A 13,363-nucleotide genomic window follows, 5' to 3' on the forward strand; every position below is an offset into this window, starting at 1 on the left:
GCGTAATACCGAGATGGTTGAGGGCGGAGGTCGACGCATGCACTGTATAACTCACGCATGCTAGGAGCATCAAATTTTCAACCCGATGCACTACCTTCTCAGCCTACAACATTAGAACTAACTAGACAGACAAAGCAACTTGAATATTCCTAACGTTCTCATTTATAGTCCTTGTGCATCTCCGCGGGGAAAAAGAAAGGCAAAAACATACAACAGAAGGGATTCGCTGGTGGTCACCCACCCAACTACTAACCTCCCGGCGTGTGGCTTGAGTACGGCTGAGCGGACGGGAAGCCCTATTTTCCACACCCTGTGGTCGTATGTGCATGGTTATGGAAAATTTTGAATCTAGTATCCGATCTCTTAGCTTTGATCCCTCATTTCTGTGAGTTGGTAAAATGACTGGCTGCTACATAATTGAGGCTTCCCGTGCTTCAGCACGGTAAAATGGCGCAAAGACGAAAAGCATGAGATCAGAGATTGAACTTCACACTAAGCAATACACCCCGCCCCAATCCCCCCCCAGCAGTTTCTAATCAGTCCAGCTTTTCAATTGCAAAATCCTCCACCTTCAACCCGTACTTGACCACCCGGCAGACCTGGTAGACGGCCAAGCCGATATACATGAGATAGTTCTCGAGCTCGTCATTCCACTGCGCCACGGCTTTGCCCCAGGTGCCCGCGAACCCGGCGATGGTCTCGATAAACCCGTTAACGATCAGCACCTCGTTCTTTTCCGCTGCGGTGGCGTCCATAATATCGCTCGTGAGTTTGAGGCAGAGCGATGGCACCGACAGCACGGCGCTGACCGTCCCCTTCCACCGCTTGACCACCGGTCGCTCTAGCTTCATCTTCTTGCTCACTAGTTTGACTACGGTGCTGGCGGTGAACTTGGCGCCCCCGAGGGCCCAGCCCTGGACATTGGATGTTAGTTTTAGGTGGTTGTGTGAGTGGGAAGGGGCCTAGCACTTACTGCATATTTGAGAGCGTGTTTGGTGTCCAGTGAGTCGGTGGTCAGTCCAGAAGAGTAGGCGGCGGATGCTGTGTTGTCTCCAACGGGCCAGGTTGTGAATGAATCCGTTCACGGCGGCAAAAGTCAGGGATGCCGAATCAAAGACATTCATGATGCTATCCACCGGTCCGAAGGGAATACTTTCAAGGCCGAGTCCCTCGAAGGCGCCATCCAGCCCCAGCGAAAGCACGTCGAACTCCGTCTCGATGAGGAGCACGCCCGACTCCGCGGCGACACTGAACCCTCGGATATCCGCCGCGAGCGAAGCGTCGCCCTGGCCCTGCACGTACTGGCCGAAAGTGCCCTTCGTCAACCGCCCAGATAACTTGGGCGGCGCCCGCTTCTTCTTCGCTTTGTACAGCACGGTGGTCGGGATCGCGATCAAGAGCGCGCAGAGGTTCAGCAGCGTCAGGGGCCGGCCCCGGGCGATCACGTTCTTCCAGAGCCACGTTATGACGGGGATGTTGATCTCCTTGGTCGCCAGGTCCTGCACGAGGTCGATACCCAGTTTCAGGGCATCGAACAGGATGTCGGCCAGTTTCTCCACCGCGTCGATCATCCCATTGACCAGGTCCACGCCCACCTTGGCCATGACCTCCCGCACGCTGAAGTTGGCCGGGTTGAAGAATTCGACCAGATCCTTGGCCACATTCGTCACCGTCTTCATGATGATCTGCACCTCGTCCTGCACGTCCTGCCACAGCTTCACCAGTTGGTCTTCGGTCGTGCCCCCTGTCGCGAAGGCGGTGGTGGTGCTGTCGTCGTGGAGCACCGCATTCGTCGTTCCGCCGCCGTAGGTGAAGTAGTACGCCGACCAGTTGTAGGGCACGGCCGCCTTGACCTCATCCTCGTCGGCGCCCTGGTCTGCATTGCCGTCTGCATCACCACCGGCCGTGCTGGCTGCGACCGTGGTCTTCTTGTTGTTGCTATTGCTGCCTCCCAGCCGCGCTCCGTTGTAGTCGTTTGACTGAAGGGAGGTGAGGTTCTGCAGGATCGTGGAGCGGACGTTCTCCAACCACTTGTGCGCGTCGAGGTCCGCCGCGTCCAGCGCCTCCTTGCCGTATTCCAGGGCCGCGTTGAACCCGGCGGCGATACTGTCGGTTGTGTCAAGGATATCGCCCCACTCGAACAAGAAACTGATAAACTCGATGATATCCTTGATGACGGCGCCGATCTTCTTGAACACCCAGATGACGCCCTTCACGATTGAGGTGATGGTGTTGAGGGCGATCTCAAAGATCTCCTCGCCGATCTTGACGATAAACTTCCACACGCCGCCGACCACATCGCAGGTCCATTGCCAGACATCCTCTGCAACCGAGGTGAGCCAATGCCACGCTCCACTAAGGGCGTCCCCTATATCGGACCAGAACCCATAAGGAACGGGGGTACTGCTGCTCGGAGAGGCAATCGCTGCGTGGTATGTCTGTAGCTTTTGTTTCTCCTGGGCATGGAGATCATTTGCACTGGCGACGAGCTTTTGGAAGATCTTGGCAACGCCGTCCGGATCGTCGGGGGCTTTCTCGAACAACGGCGTCCCATCCGCTGTCTTGAGATTTTTGACTTGGTCGCCGGTTTTGATGTCCTGGATCTTGGGGAGGATCTTACGGGATGGGTCCAGGATCGGATCCGTTAGGGCTCGTTCGGCCGCTGCCGCCGACGACAACGACACCGACTGCGAAGGTTTCTGCGCGCGGCGGTAGGCTTCGGCGGCGAACTGATGGATCGTGGCGTCGTCAGTCTGCAAAAGGATATTCAGGACACCTTTGGCATCGGTCTGGTACCACTCCGCTGTGGGCGAGAGAGTCGTGTGGTGACCGTTGACGATACACCGAACGAGGCCGGAACAGCTCACACGCAGCCAGCACCCGGGGAGGAGGTCGGCCGCGTCCCCGTCACTATCGTTGGTGACCGTCGTGTGTAGACGGACCATCAATCCTTTTACTTCGGTGATTGTCTCTTCGGAAGCGTGCCAGAACGGGTACTGCTGCCACACCTGCGAGGCAGGGTCCTGCTGCAGGAGGGACAGGTTTCCGGTCTCGTCCACCGACAGCAGACTGCTGACTAGAAGCTTGTTATCCCCGTCGGCGGGTCGGCTGGACAGAAGGCTGGAGATCCGGCCGCCTTGTCCTTTCGCGAGGAGAGGAATCACGATACCCTCGGAGAGAGCCGTAGTCTTGGTGGTGTAGTAGTAGACCGCGTCGGTCGCGGTGGTATACCACAGCCGGAGGCTCTCCCCGGTCTGCGAGACGTGCAGATCCTTGAGGTCGCTGATCTGCTTCAGCCTGTCGATCACCGTGCCGGCACTGGTCTTATGGGAGCTGTAATCCTTGTAGGCCAACGCGGTGATCTCCTTGCCGCCCACCAGCACGACCGTCCACCCTTTCGCCGGGTCCAGGAACGAAGCCAAGCAGGTCGCCCCTAAAAGTGGATACCAGACATCAATTAAGGTGTTCAAGGCGTTAAGCCATAATACAAAGGCTGCCATGCGGGTAGAGTGCTCTTCCAGACCAAAAGGGAACCCTCTTACCTTCCGGACAGGGAACCTGAACCTCGAACCCAACACTGTCCTCGTCGTCCGCGGCCAGCACCTTGAACACCAGAAACTTCTCCCCGGAGAACCCTTGGTAGAGGACCATCACCCCATCGCCCAACAGACAGGTGACCAGGGTTACATCGAGAATCTTTTCCGGATTGACCGGCAGGCTCCAGTGGTCCACCAAGGTGGCCTTCTTCCCCTCGATCTTGACGTAGTTGAGATCCTCTGTCTTGGTCAACCTATCCGGTCGTTGAAACGCTACCGTGACCAGTGGTAGTGCTCGTGCCTCATCACTTGGTTTATGACCCTCGCCACATGAAAGTACCCCAGGTTAGCATGCTTTCCAATCGCATGGCTTCTTAGAGCCTCAGGACATAACATACCATGTAGATATGGTCCACAGTCGGGAAGACGCCTTGAATGACTTTGGCCGATGGCATCGTGCCCAAGATCTCGTCCAAGGTGATGTTATGCAGTAAATAAAAGTTTGAGGTTGTATCGCTCGCTTTCGTAGCAATGCAGATATCCAGACTGCCGTCCGGTGCCTGTAGGACGGCAAACGCTTGTACCTTGACATCTACGGAGAAGAGGCCTGACAGCTTGGCAAAGTCGAATTTCTTCGGCTCACGGCCCACGGTGATAATCAGGCTGAGGATGCTGTCTTCTCCCAGGGCGAACACGGCGGGCTGCCATTGCTGGTCGTGGAAGACCCCGAACGCCTCGCCAGCCGGGACCGGGTTGGCGGCCACGTAGTTGGTCATCACCTCCGAGTCCTTATTCACGGTAATCATGGTGAAAGGATGTTATCAGGCAATGACAGGCAGTGAGTTTGAGTAGTGATGTAGACTGAAGGATGGGGAGGAAGGAGATAAGGTGGCGCAAGTGAGTGAGAAGGAGGGTGCTCTTATACGATGGGAGCAAGATTGGCTAGTTGTAAAACATCCCCGGAGAAAATAATACATACAAACTCTCTCTCTCTCTCTGTGTGTATGTGTGTGTTATCTTTCTCTCTGTGCCTCTCAAGCACACCCAGCTGAAAGCTGAAATTGAGAAGCTCACGATGCCAGGATTGAGACAGGGACCTGTGAATGCCACCTCCCCCCGCATCATGCGCGATTTTCTTGATATGTGCCATGGCTACGACTTGGAGTATGTAACCCTCGTGCGTGCAATGATCGAAGTGCGCATCAACACCCTGTGTGAAATGTAGTATTTTGGTGGATGGCAAACTGCGCAAGATGCAGATGTGTGCGAATTGTTGAACGCTTGCATGTTTAGTTGCATATCTCATGCACGAGAGGGGTGCATCCGCGGGGCGGAACGGACCTTGCCTGGGTGAACGCACTGAGCGGGGCAATCGTAGACCAAATGAGCTGAGTCCCTTCTCAGCATCTCTGAGAGCCTAGGCTTGCTTTTTCCTTGATGGTGTTAGTCGGATGGCCTGCAGTCTGCAGATCGTCTACCTTCCCCCTCGCCACGTCACTTCTGCAACCGAACTATACCCTGCGAGCTGAACGCATCCCACAGACACCCTGAGCGAGGACTCAGCTCTGATCAAACAGGCTGGGAGGCTGCCCCTCCGTGTCTCGCACCTGCATTGTTTTACATGCACAAGTACAAGATTTCCTGCTCCTGGTAATGCGACAAGCCCAGAATGGAAACTCGATGTTAGGGGGATCACCTAGCTCAGTGCTGATTATTCTGATCCAGGCCAACTCTTTGACGTCAGTGGAAGACACAGGCAGCTGAAGGAAAAGCAATTAGAGCTGCACGACATCAGAGATCTTGTTTGTCGAAAGTGACTATGGCTGAGCTGAACGATGTTACCTCATGATATCAAAGGCGGAGAAAGAGGGCGATGAGGATTTGGAGAACCATTCGACAAGAGCCAAACTCAGTCGTACGCTCTTCAAGGGGAGGCTCCCCCCCTCTCTCTGGTCAGGCCTATATAATAGGACTTTACTTCGACTGGTCTCACACACAAAGACAGTGAAAACTAACTAACATCTTTCGATTCTGTTACTAGGCCGCTTCCAGCATCATGAGTTCCTCCCAGGAATATTATGTTAACAACACCAGTCCTGATCCTTACGATCAGATCATTGTCCTCTCGCAGAAGGTGATCAATGCAGGATTCAAGAACATGTGGAAGCTCGCCCAGGGGGAGGACGAGGGCCCGTTAACACACTTCCACAAAAGCATTCACGGGGAGTCGATCGATGCGACTATCGGAGCTCCTTCCGTGCAGCTTCATGTCGAAAGCCGTGAGCCCATGTTGTATTTTCTGCTAGCCTTGAAGACGGGAAAAGTGGTCCTATACAAAAGTCAGGAGTCCGACGATACCATCGAACTCGACATCGACAACTGGGTCCTCGCCTTCGATGTGGTGATCAGTAAGTGCGCGCCGGCAAAATAGGAAGGGCTTGTGCTCGCACTGCCGATGCTGACCCTCCGCCAGACCAGAAGAAGATTTCGAAGGACTCGGACGAGTACAAAAAGTTCAAAGAGCGTGCAGGGCTTCCCGAGTCGAACTTTTCTCTCGCGCAGCTTTTCATTGACTCCTCGTGTTAGTGCTTATCGTGCCCCTATCAGACGGCCTGTTTCTGACATCCAACCACAGCTAGCACCAAGTTCAACGAAGACATCTCGACTCTCGGTAAAAACAAGTTGAACGACCTAAGTGGCGATTCGCGGGCTAGCTTGCTTACTTTCATCGATCACTGGGTCAAGGGAATGTCGGAAAATGGCAAGAGTGTTCTAGGATACTCGGCCCAGCGCGAGGAAAGCAAAAGCGCCGATGAGCGTAAGAGAGTCCCTCACGTGTAGTGCCAGCGCCCCAAGGAACCTGCTGATTGATGTGACCTGCAGTCAACCCGTACGCACCCTCGTTCCCTCCAACCAGCATCGATTACTTCTGTTATCCATGGCGCGGAGTGGATGGCCAGGGATCCAACAAGGATTATCAGGACGACAACGCCTTGTCATACCTGTTGATGTCAAACTTCAAGAATCCCCCGGCCGAGGGTGCCATGGGCTACACCGGTCCGTGGGTCGATGGCGCAGGCGATCGAGGGGCCTCGTTCTGCATGAGCCGAACTTTGTTCTGGGAATGGATGCTGCCCCTCGCCAGACAGGTGGTTGTGGCCATGACTCCGGTGCCGGACACGCCGTACCTCGAGTGGAAGGGAACACCGTCCGACGCGCCCTATGGCTTTTGGACCAGGTATCATATCGGCGACGCCGGGGCGTCAAACAGCAGTTACAAATGGGTTTCGAATGCGTACGGCGGCTGGTCCACGAGCACCGAGGATAAGTCCACGGCGAAGAAAGTCAATAAACCCGATAGTGGGAGTGATTGGATGAATGCGGCACAGTATGGTATGCATTGCCTTCTCTTCTGTCTCTTCCAAAAACGATTGATCAAGGGCTCGAGAGGCTGACACCATCTAGTCACCAATATCCAGGCCAGTGTCGCGTTCACGGCCGGAAAAGAAAGCCTCACTGTGAAAGGAGGCAATGACTTCAAATATGACCTCAATCATCACAGATCCTCGGGGAGTCCTACCGAGTGAGCCCCCATTTCCTGTCTGTTTTTTGTCTCCTGGCAGTCTGGATGTGTCTTCTGACGTGGCGGGTGGCCCTGAATCTGCAGGTTCTGGGTGACTGTACACACCGCATGGGAACTAGAAATCGACATGGCCTCTATTGAAGAGGGCGGACTTGTCTTCCGCTTTAAGGAAAGCAATGACCACGTGAAGGTTACGTACGACGAGGGTGGGGGTATGCACTTGACAGACACCGCGCAAAATATCGCCGACGAGATGGCAGACGGCCTCAAGAAAAGCATGAATTCTGCACTAGATGATGTCAGTCGTGTCTTGGCCGAGGCGATGGCTAACGCAAACCGCCTCTGCCTCCCGGCCGCCGGTACCTTCTTCATGAAGGATCCTCTCTTCAACCAGGGTGGCGATCTGCTGGTTAAGCTGGCATATGATGGGTATGTTCTTCTCTTCGGTGTTTGTGCGTTCCGGAGGAATCTAACAGTTTGGACAGGGCGGATCCCCCCCCACCCCCATCCAAAGGAAAATACAGATTCCGTCCCCCGACGTTGAACAGTTCGGTGCGTCGTGCAGATACTCAAGGTAGTGGCAATGCATGAGTCGGGATTTCTCTGAGACGTTGCTACCGGATGCTTGAGCTTGCAAAGTTCCCCCTCAGGTTGGGATGAGGAGGGCCTCCTTCCTAACAACTAGGATACTTTCGTCATTCCATATCGAGACCCGAGTTTTGCATTGACGAGAATAGATAGCAACACTGTCCTGAAGTTGTTGATGGATCTATTTCCTCCTTGGAAACATGAGAGATGATTAATTGTCTGCATGATGTGCAGCTCAATGGAATTGCCGCATGCCTATGCTCATCCTATTTTAACCGTATCAAGCTATCGAGTTTTCTTTCTTCTGTTACCTGTTTTACTTTCTATCAAGTATAGATAAAATTGTAATCCTATTTCCTTCAGGCTCCACACAGAGGGGCCAAACAAGCGGCTGTGTGAGGGGACTACTGTACATATTAGAGCAGGCATAACTTGAACAAACATCCAAAGCATGATTCATATCTCTCACTCCTGTCTGCCAACTACTCGAGCCTGGCGAGCAGTTTATCAAGAGACATCAGGAGCAAATGTTGACGAGCCCCTTGCCAGTATTATCCGACTCCACTTCCTTGTGGATCATGACACCACAGTAGATCCATTCGCCGTTGTTGCCCTCCATATATACCACGCGAACGGGGATCTTGGAGCCAGTAGGAACTCTATTGCTACCCCTTTTCTCGTCCTTCAACCACGTTTTCACCTTGCTGGTGTTCCAGTAGACCGGTACTCCTGCAGTGAAGTCGAGGGCCCACTCTACGCATCGCACGCGGTATTGCCCCAGTGAATCCTGTCATTGTTCTCAAACATGTGCGGGTAGCCGCTCTTGCCCTTAGTGCAGCCACCCGTCTTAGCCTGGGCCTCGGCCGTGGCCACGTTGACGGTGAACTTGGTTTTGGACTTGTTTTACGTTTCCGGGGTGCAGGTTACCGTTGTTCCCCGACGGCGGGGGTTTGGACAAGTTTGGCTTCAGGGGGTTTTTGATTCTTAGAGGGAAGAAGGGAAACGTGAGAAAAGTCCAAGTCTCACCGCGCGGGCTTCGAAGAGGTTGAGCTCATCTCTCTCGCTGGGTCCTGCAGCAGCAGGTAGTGCGAAGGTTGGAGAAGCGAGAAGGGCAATGGCGAGGATGTTCTTGATTTGCATTTTGGATGAACGAATGAATGAAGTTCTGTATTAATAAACAGAGGTATATATCAACGAATGGATGAGCAAGTGAAATTATGGGTGATTGTTGTAGTAGTTGCAAGATATGGGTTATATGAGGCTGGCTTTATAGGGCTTGTTTCCAGCTTCTTAGTTCACAGTTATCTGACACTGTCTATTGATCAGGCCGGCTTAGGAGAATGAATGATTTTCTTATCCAAAGAGTGGACAAGACTCAACAAATCAGCACTAACGATACGAACAAGTTGAGTCAACAATGGAATGCGCCTACGGTCTGTGGGATATACAAGAAAGCTATGGGAAGCCGTCATCGTCGACCAAGGTTGTTTCAGCGTCTGCATCGTACAACATCGCACTCATGAATATTCTTTCTATGATACACTGCTATTTGACGCTCGTCTATCTGCATTGTTGGGGTCCGCGACGATGCCTGAATGGGGGCTGGAGGAATGAGATCCAGGGTTGAGGCAATCTGGGGGTCATATGGGGGCCGTATCTTACAATAGGAGATAGCCAGTGATGCATTCTTATATTGGCAGACCTGTGTTCTGTTGGAAGTGATGTCTCTGTGGGTTACCGCCCGGGAAGGATAGCCCTATTCCTTGTCTCCAACTCCCATTCACCAGGTTACTAACTTAGTTCTTACTTTGACTGTATGTTTAAGCCACAACCGAACCCTTATTTCTCTTTCGTTCTTAGGCCACCCCTATATTGGAGTCTCTCACTCTCACTCCAGCCCTTCAACCAACCCCACTACTCAGTCAACAAACAACAACAGCACCTTATCAGAAATGCCTCCCTAACCCTCCGCAACCCCAGATCCAGAGTTCGACTCGGTCTTGGACCTGAATCTCTTAAAAGACTGGGACGATGAAGAAGACATCTGGTATAAGACCCTACTGATATCACTGGTCAACGGCGAGACGACACCCACGCAGGCCGCGACCGAGATTGACACCTACATCACCACGGAGTCCAACGAGCGATACGAACTCCACCGAGCGTATACCTACCATCGCGATCAGATGCCGCCACATACAGTACTGACTGAAGATCCCCTGACTGTGGAAATGAAGGGAAACACCGAGGAAGAAGTAGTCACGATCAGAGCCCCAGCCCCAGAAGCCCACTTTGAAATGGTCGTGCGGTGGATTACCCGACTCGCCTCGGCTTTTCCGCCGGAGCACGTCGGGCAAAACCGCATTGTCGCCTTTCTCGAAACCCTAAAAGCGCTCCCCCGACACGGCATCCAGATCATCAATCCGATGCTAGAGAATGATGAGGAGGATAAGTTTTTTTACACCACACTGGAAGTGTGGCCGCTGGACGGGAACTTCCTGGCATTGTCGTCGGAGGTTCGCTACGAAGGAGAGGGTGAGGAACAATCCTTCTTTTTGTTTCTTTTTGTTCAGAATCTCACTGCCAGATGGTGTCAATGCAGCTTTTATCTACCGCCACTACCCGGCGATCCAGCTCCCGCCGACCGATCGAGAATTTCGCTGGCGGAACTACCAAGCGGCGATCACGCGCTTCACAGTTCGGAATCTGATCGATTGCACGCATCTCTGCGCGCTGGAAGGAATTCTACAGGACGACGGCTGGTACCCGGACTTGGACGACCCCGCGCGTCGAGACTCGGGGTACGGATGGCTCGCCGGCTGGGTGATCGCTGGGGCTCAGTGGCTGTTGCGACCCGAAGTGAGGGGCCATGTGTATCAGCAGTGCTTGGATCGGGAGAAAGTCGGGAGGCGGGAGGACATGTGGAGCAGGGAACGATGGCAGCAGTGGAAGGATCAATTCGCACGCATCGCCATCGAGGAGAGGCTTGGACCCTATGCTCGGGAGCTCGCGGGTTTGGTTTGTCAAGGGATGATTGCTCACGAAGAGGAGGTTGCTTCGTCTCCCGTGACAGGCAGTCTGTAATGCTTGCTCTTGGGTTTTATACTCAGGAATATTATACTTGGAATTTGCAATAGGGCCCGCGCCAACAAACCATTGGCTCCTTGTTGTCATCTTGAATAAGCAGTCTATGTTCGACCAGGTACGTCTCTACCTGATGTATCTTGAATTTCGCGTAGCGTTCTCAGTAGGTTAGGCTCTCGAGGTTGTTGGGGAACCATTGGGCGTCCTCGCTCAGACCATTCGTCAAGAAACCAACCGCCAGGCGAACAGCAAAGACCCCCCAATTGATCTTGAGTCCCTCGGGCTCGGGCGCTTCACTCTCATTCCTGTCTTCATCCCAGGTCGACATGTCAGGGTCCTCGTTTTGGTAGAAGCATGAAAACAGCAGGCGAAGAGCGTCATCAGCCTTAGTCTTCGCGGATTGTGCTTGTTCCTGAGTGAACGAATTGGTCTGGTACTTTGGGGACTCCCAGAGCTTCTCCATCCAGTCGCCGTACTCCCCGAAGGCGTCCTCGCCGTTCATGTATCCGACCTCATCCAGCATTTGCATCATCTCTTCCATCGTGGCCTCGTCCATCGCCCCGATTTCGATCATCGTCTCGATCATCTTCCGCATCTGCTCCATGCTAATGTACCCACTTCGCACCACATCCTTGAGCATCTCGACATTCACGTGGCCCTGCTCGTCGATTACCTCCTGGCAGAGCTGCTGGCCCATCCTCATCCTCTCCTGCTCGAACTCATCCTCGTCAAGATCCTCCTCGTCATCATCGTCCGACCCGCGCTGGACGTCTTCGGCGGATGGTGCATCCGCTCGCAGGTCTAGCTGCCCCAACGCCTCGGCAACCTGCTCCTCTACCACCTCGCCTGCATCTTTTGGGTCGGCTTCGTGCGCGTCATCGTCCAGCTCCGCCTGTTCATGGCAGAGTTGGTTGGTGTCCGCGGCCGTCGACCTGCAGCGCTCTTCGACCTCCTCCATCTTGCTGACGACATTTTTCAAGCCGAAGACCCGGGCAAAGTCGGCGATCGAGGACGCCAACTCGGCGCAGCGCTTCCAGTCTCCACGAAAGCTCAGTAGTGCGATTTAGTCAGCTGATTCGTCCCAGGGTCTGTCGTTGCTGAGGCCACGGAGATCATTGGACAACTGTACTGTACCTCTCGTTTTCCAATCGCCAGAGCGCCTGTCTCATCATCTTGAACCTCCAGTTGACTTCCCACTCTTGCTCTGCGTTGTAATCAAAGTAGTAAAGGAAGTTCTACAATGGAATTAGTCACGCTTGCTCTGCAACAGGGCTGGGGTTGCGGGCCTCGAATAGTTTGTCCTTGTCAAAGTGTTCCTGAAGCTGCCATTCTCCCATTTCCCAGAACTCTTCGTACATGTTTTCATATTCATCTTTCATGAAGGACTTCATCTCCTCTCTTTCTTCGTCGAGACTAGGATCCATTCTTGTTTGAGTGTGAAGCGTAGTTTGAGGCTGGGCGTAAAGTTTGCAGGTCCTAGACTGCTCTTGTTGCGTTTTCGACAGACAGGAGACGACGCCGTAATTTAGGACTGTGAATGGGACGAGAGGGACAAGCACAGAGCATTTAAGCCCCCTATATGTCCGCCGCGCGCATGTAGATCCATCGGGCGTTTTCGTCACTCAGCTGAACCGGGGGAGGATCAGCATCAGCTGCCCCACAGTTCGGGCCCACTGTTACAGAGTCCTGGGACCAGGCTGCAATCCCTATAGAGTACCTACCTGACTCAATCCCAATCTCGATGTGGAGAGCTGAAGAATCAGGTCCGCACTGCATGCTGTACCAGAGTAACTTACTGCGTGTCTCCACTGTCGCGACGATTCACGGCTCAGATCACTTTCTCCTCTCGCTTGTTGCTGCCGCGCTTTTTCGATCACTCTCGGTAAATGTTGATCGAATGCCGATCTCGCACACCCCGAGCTCTTCGATGGGAAACTATCTTTCGTGCAGGATCGACCACTCCCTTGGACGTGGGACCTCTACCGCAGCTCTCCTGCAGTAACGAATTGCAATAGGATCGGAGTCCATATGACCCTCTACTGGTCGGGCCGTGTGAGTGTTTGGTGGATCGCGCCGCCATCGACCATACCAGCGCTTGCGACGATTGACCGGAATTTCATCAGGCAGAATTGTGGTTATATGTGGGCATCTCCAGCTCAGGCCCTCGGTGAACATACTATGATTTCAGAATCGGACCTTTTTTCTCCCTCTTTCGTTCATGTTAACACTCAATTGGGTGAAAAGGATCGGATGGTAAAAGGAATAAAAGGCTTCATTTTTGACTATAAGAAAGCTATAGCTACAAAAAACATACAACAGAAGGGATTCGCTGGTGGTCACCCACCCAACTACTAACCTCCCGGCGTGTGGCTTAAGTACGGCTGAGCGGACGGGAAGCCCTGTTTTCCACACCCTGTGGTCGTATGTACTAGAGGACGCATTGAAATAACCTATACTGAGCTTTGATAACAGCAAGCGCAAACGCTCGTCGGCTCCTCCGGTGTTGGTCCCGGTCTCTAAGGGCCAGCTACGCTGGCAATCACTCTCACGTTGATAACCACTGGATTTTCTA

General features: G+C 53.5%; 5 protein-coding genes across 5 annotated transcripts in view; 2 read left to right on the forward strand and 3 right to left on the reverse strand.

The window, feature by feature from the left end:
- BO95DRAFT_512877 (uncharacterized protein) overlaps positions 1-4,342 on the reverse strand; it is a gene marked incomplete at both ends in the record, with an annotated part of 11,317 nt that extends 6,975 nt beyond the window's left edge. Inside the window, 5 exons of the mRNA XM_025591557.1 lie at positions 570-914; positions 974-1,041; positions 1,154-3,493; positions 3,543-3,858; positions 3,935-4,342. Of these exons, the coding sequence (XP_025444211.1) occupies positions 570-914; positions 974-1,041; positions 1,154-3,493; positions 3,543-3,858; positions 3,935-4,342 (3,477 nt within the window). The remainder of the gene's footprint in view (positions 1-569; positions 915-973; positions 1,042-1,153; positions 3,494-3,542; positions 3,859-3,934) is intronic.
- A 1,481-nt stretch (positions 4,343-5,823) lies between these two features.
- BO95DRAFT_358347 (uncharacterized protein) lies at positions 5,824-7,710 on the forward strand (the record flags this gene model as incomplete). The annotated part of the gene is made up of 7 exons (XM_025582398.1): positions 5,824-5,944; positions 6,010-6,117; positions 6,172-6,354; positions 6,420-6,929; positions 7,002-7,119; positions 7,204-7,548; positions 7,605-7,710. The coding sequence occupies 7 exons, from the start codon at positions 5,824-5,826 to the stop codon at positions 7,708-7,710; spliced, it is 1,491 nt and encodes a 496-aa protein (XP_025444212.1).
- A 514-nt stretch (positions 7,711-8,224) lies between these two features.
- Positions 8,225-8,847, reverse strand: BO95DRAFT_430043 (uncharacterized protein; the record flags this gene model as incomplete). The annotated part of the gene is made up of 3 exons (XM_025584928.1): positions 8,225-8,411; positions 8,474-8,592; positions 8,734-8,847. The coding sequence occupies 3 exons, from the start codon at positions 8,845-8,847 to the stop codon at positions 8,225-8,227; spliced, it is 420 nt and encodes a 139-aa protein (XP_025444213.1).
- An 851-nt stretch (positions 8,848-9,698) lies between these two features.
- BO95DRAFT_491776 (uncharacterized protein) lies at positions 9,699-10,808 on the forward strand (the record flags this gene model as incomplete). The annotated part of the gene is made up of 2 exons (XM_025590664.1): positions 9,699-10,242; positions 10,310-10,808. Coding segments are annotated over 2 exons (1,026 nt in total), but the record flags the coding sequence as incomplete, so codon positions are not given.
- A 143-nt stretch (positions 10,809-10,951) lies between these two features.
- BO95DRAFT_430045 (uncharacterized protein) lies at positions 10,952-12,215 on the reverse strand (the record flags this gene model as incomplete). Its single annotated transcript, XM_025584929.1, has 3 exons — positions 10,952-11,840; positions 11,926-12,026; positions 12,060-12,215. 3 exons carry the CDS (start codon positions 12,213-12,215, stop codon positions 10,952-10,954), a joined length of 1,146 nt encoding a protein of 381 aa, XP_025444215.1.
- Between the last annotated feature and the right edge of the window lie 1,148 nt (positions 12,216-13,363).

Source organism: Aspergillus brunneoviolaceus, assembly GCF_003184695.1.
Source record: "Aspergillus brunneoviolaceus CBS 621.78 unplaced genomic scaffold BO95scaffold_19, whole genome shotgun sequence".
In the NCBI taxonomy this organism is placed as follows: domain Eukaryota; kingdom Fungi; phylum Ascomycota; class Eurotiomycetes; order Eurotiales; family Aspergillaceae; genus Aspergillus; species Aspergillus brunneoviolaceus.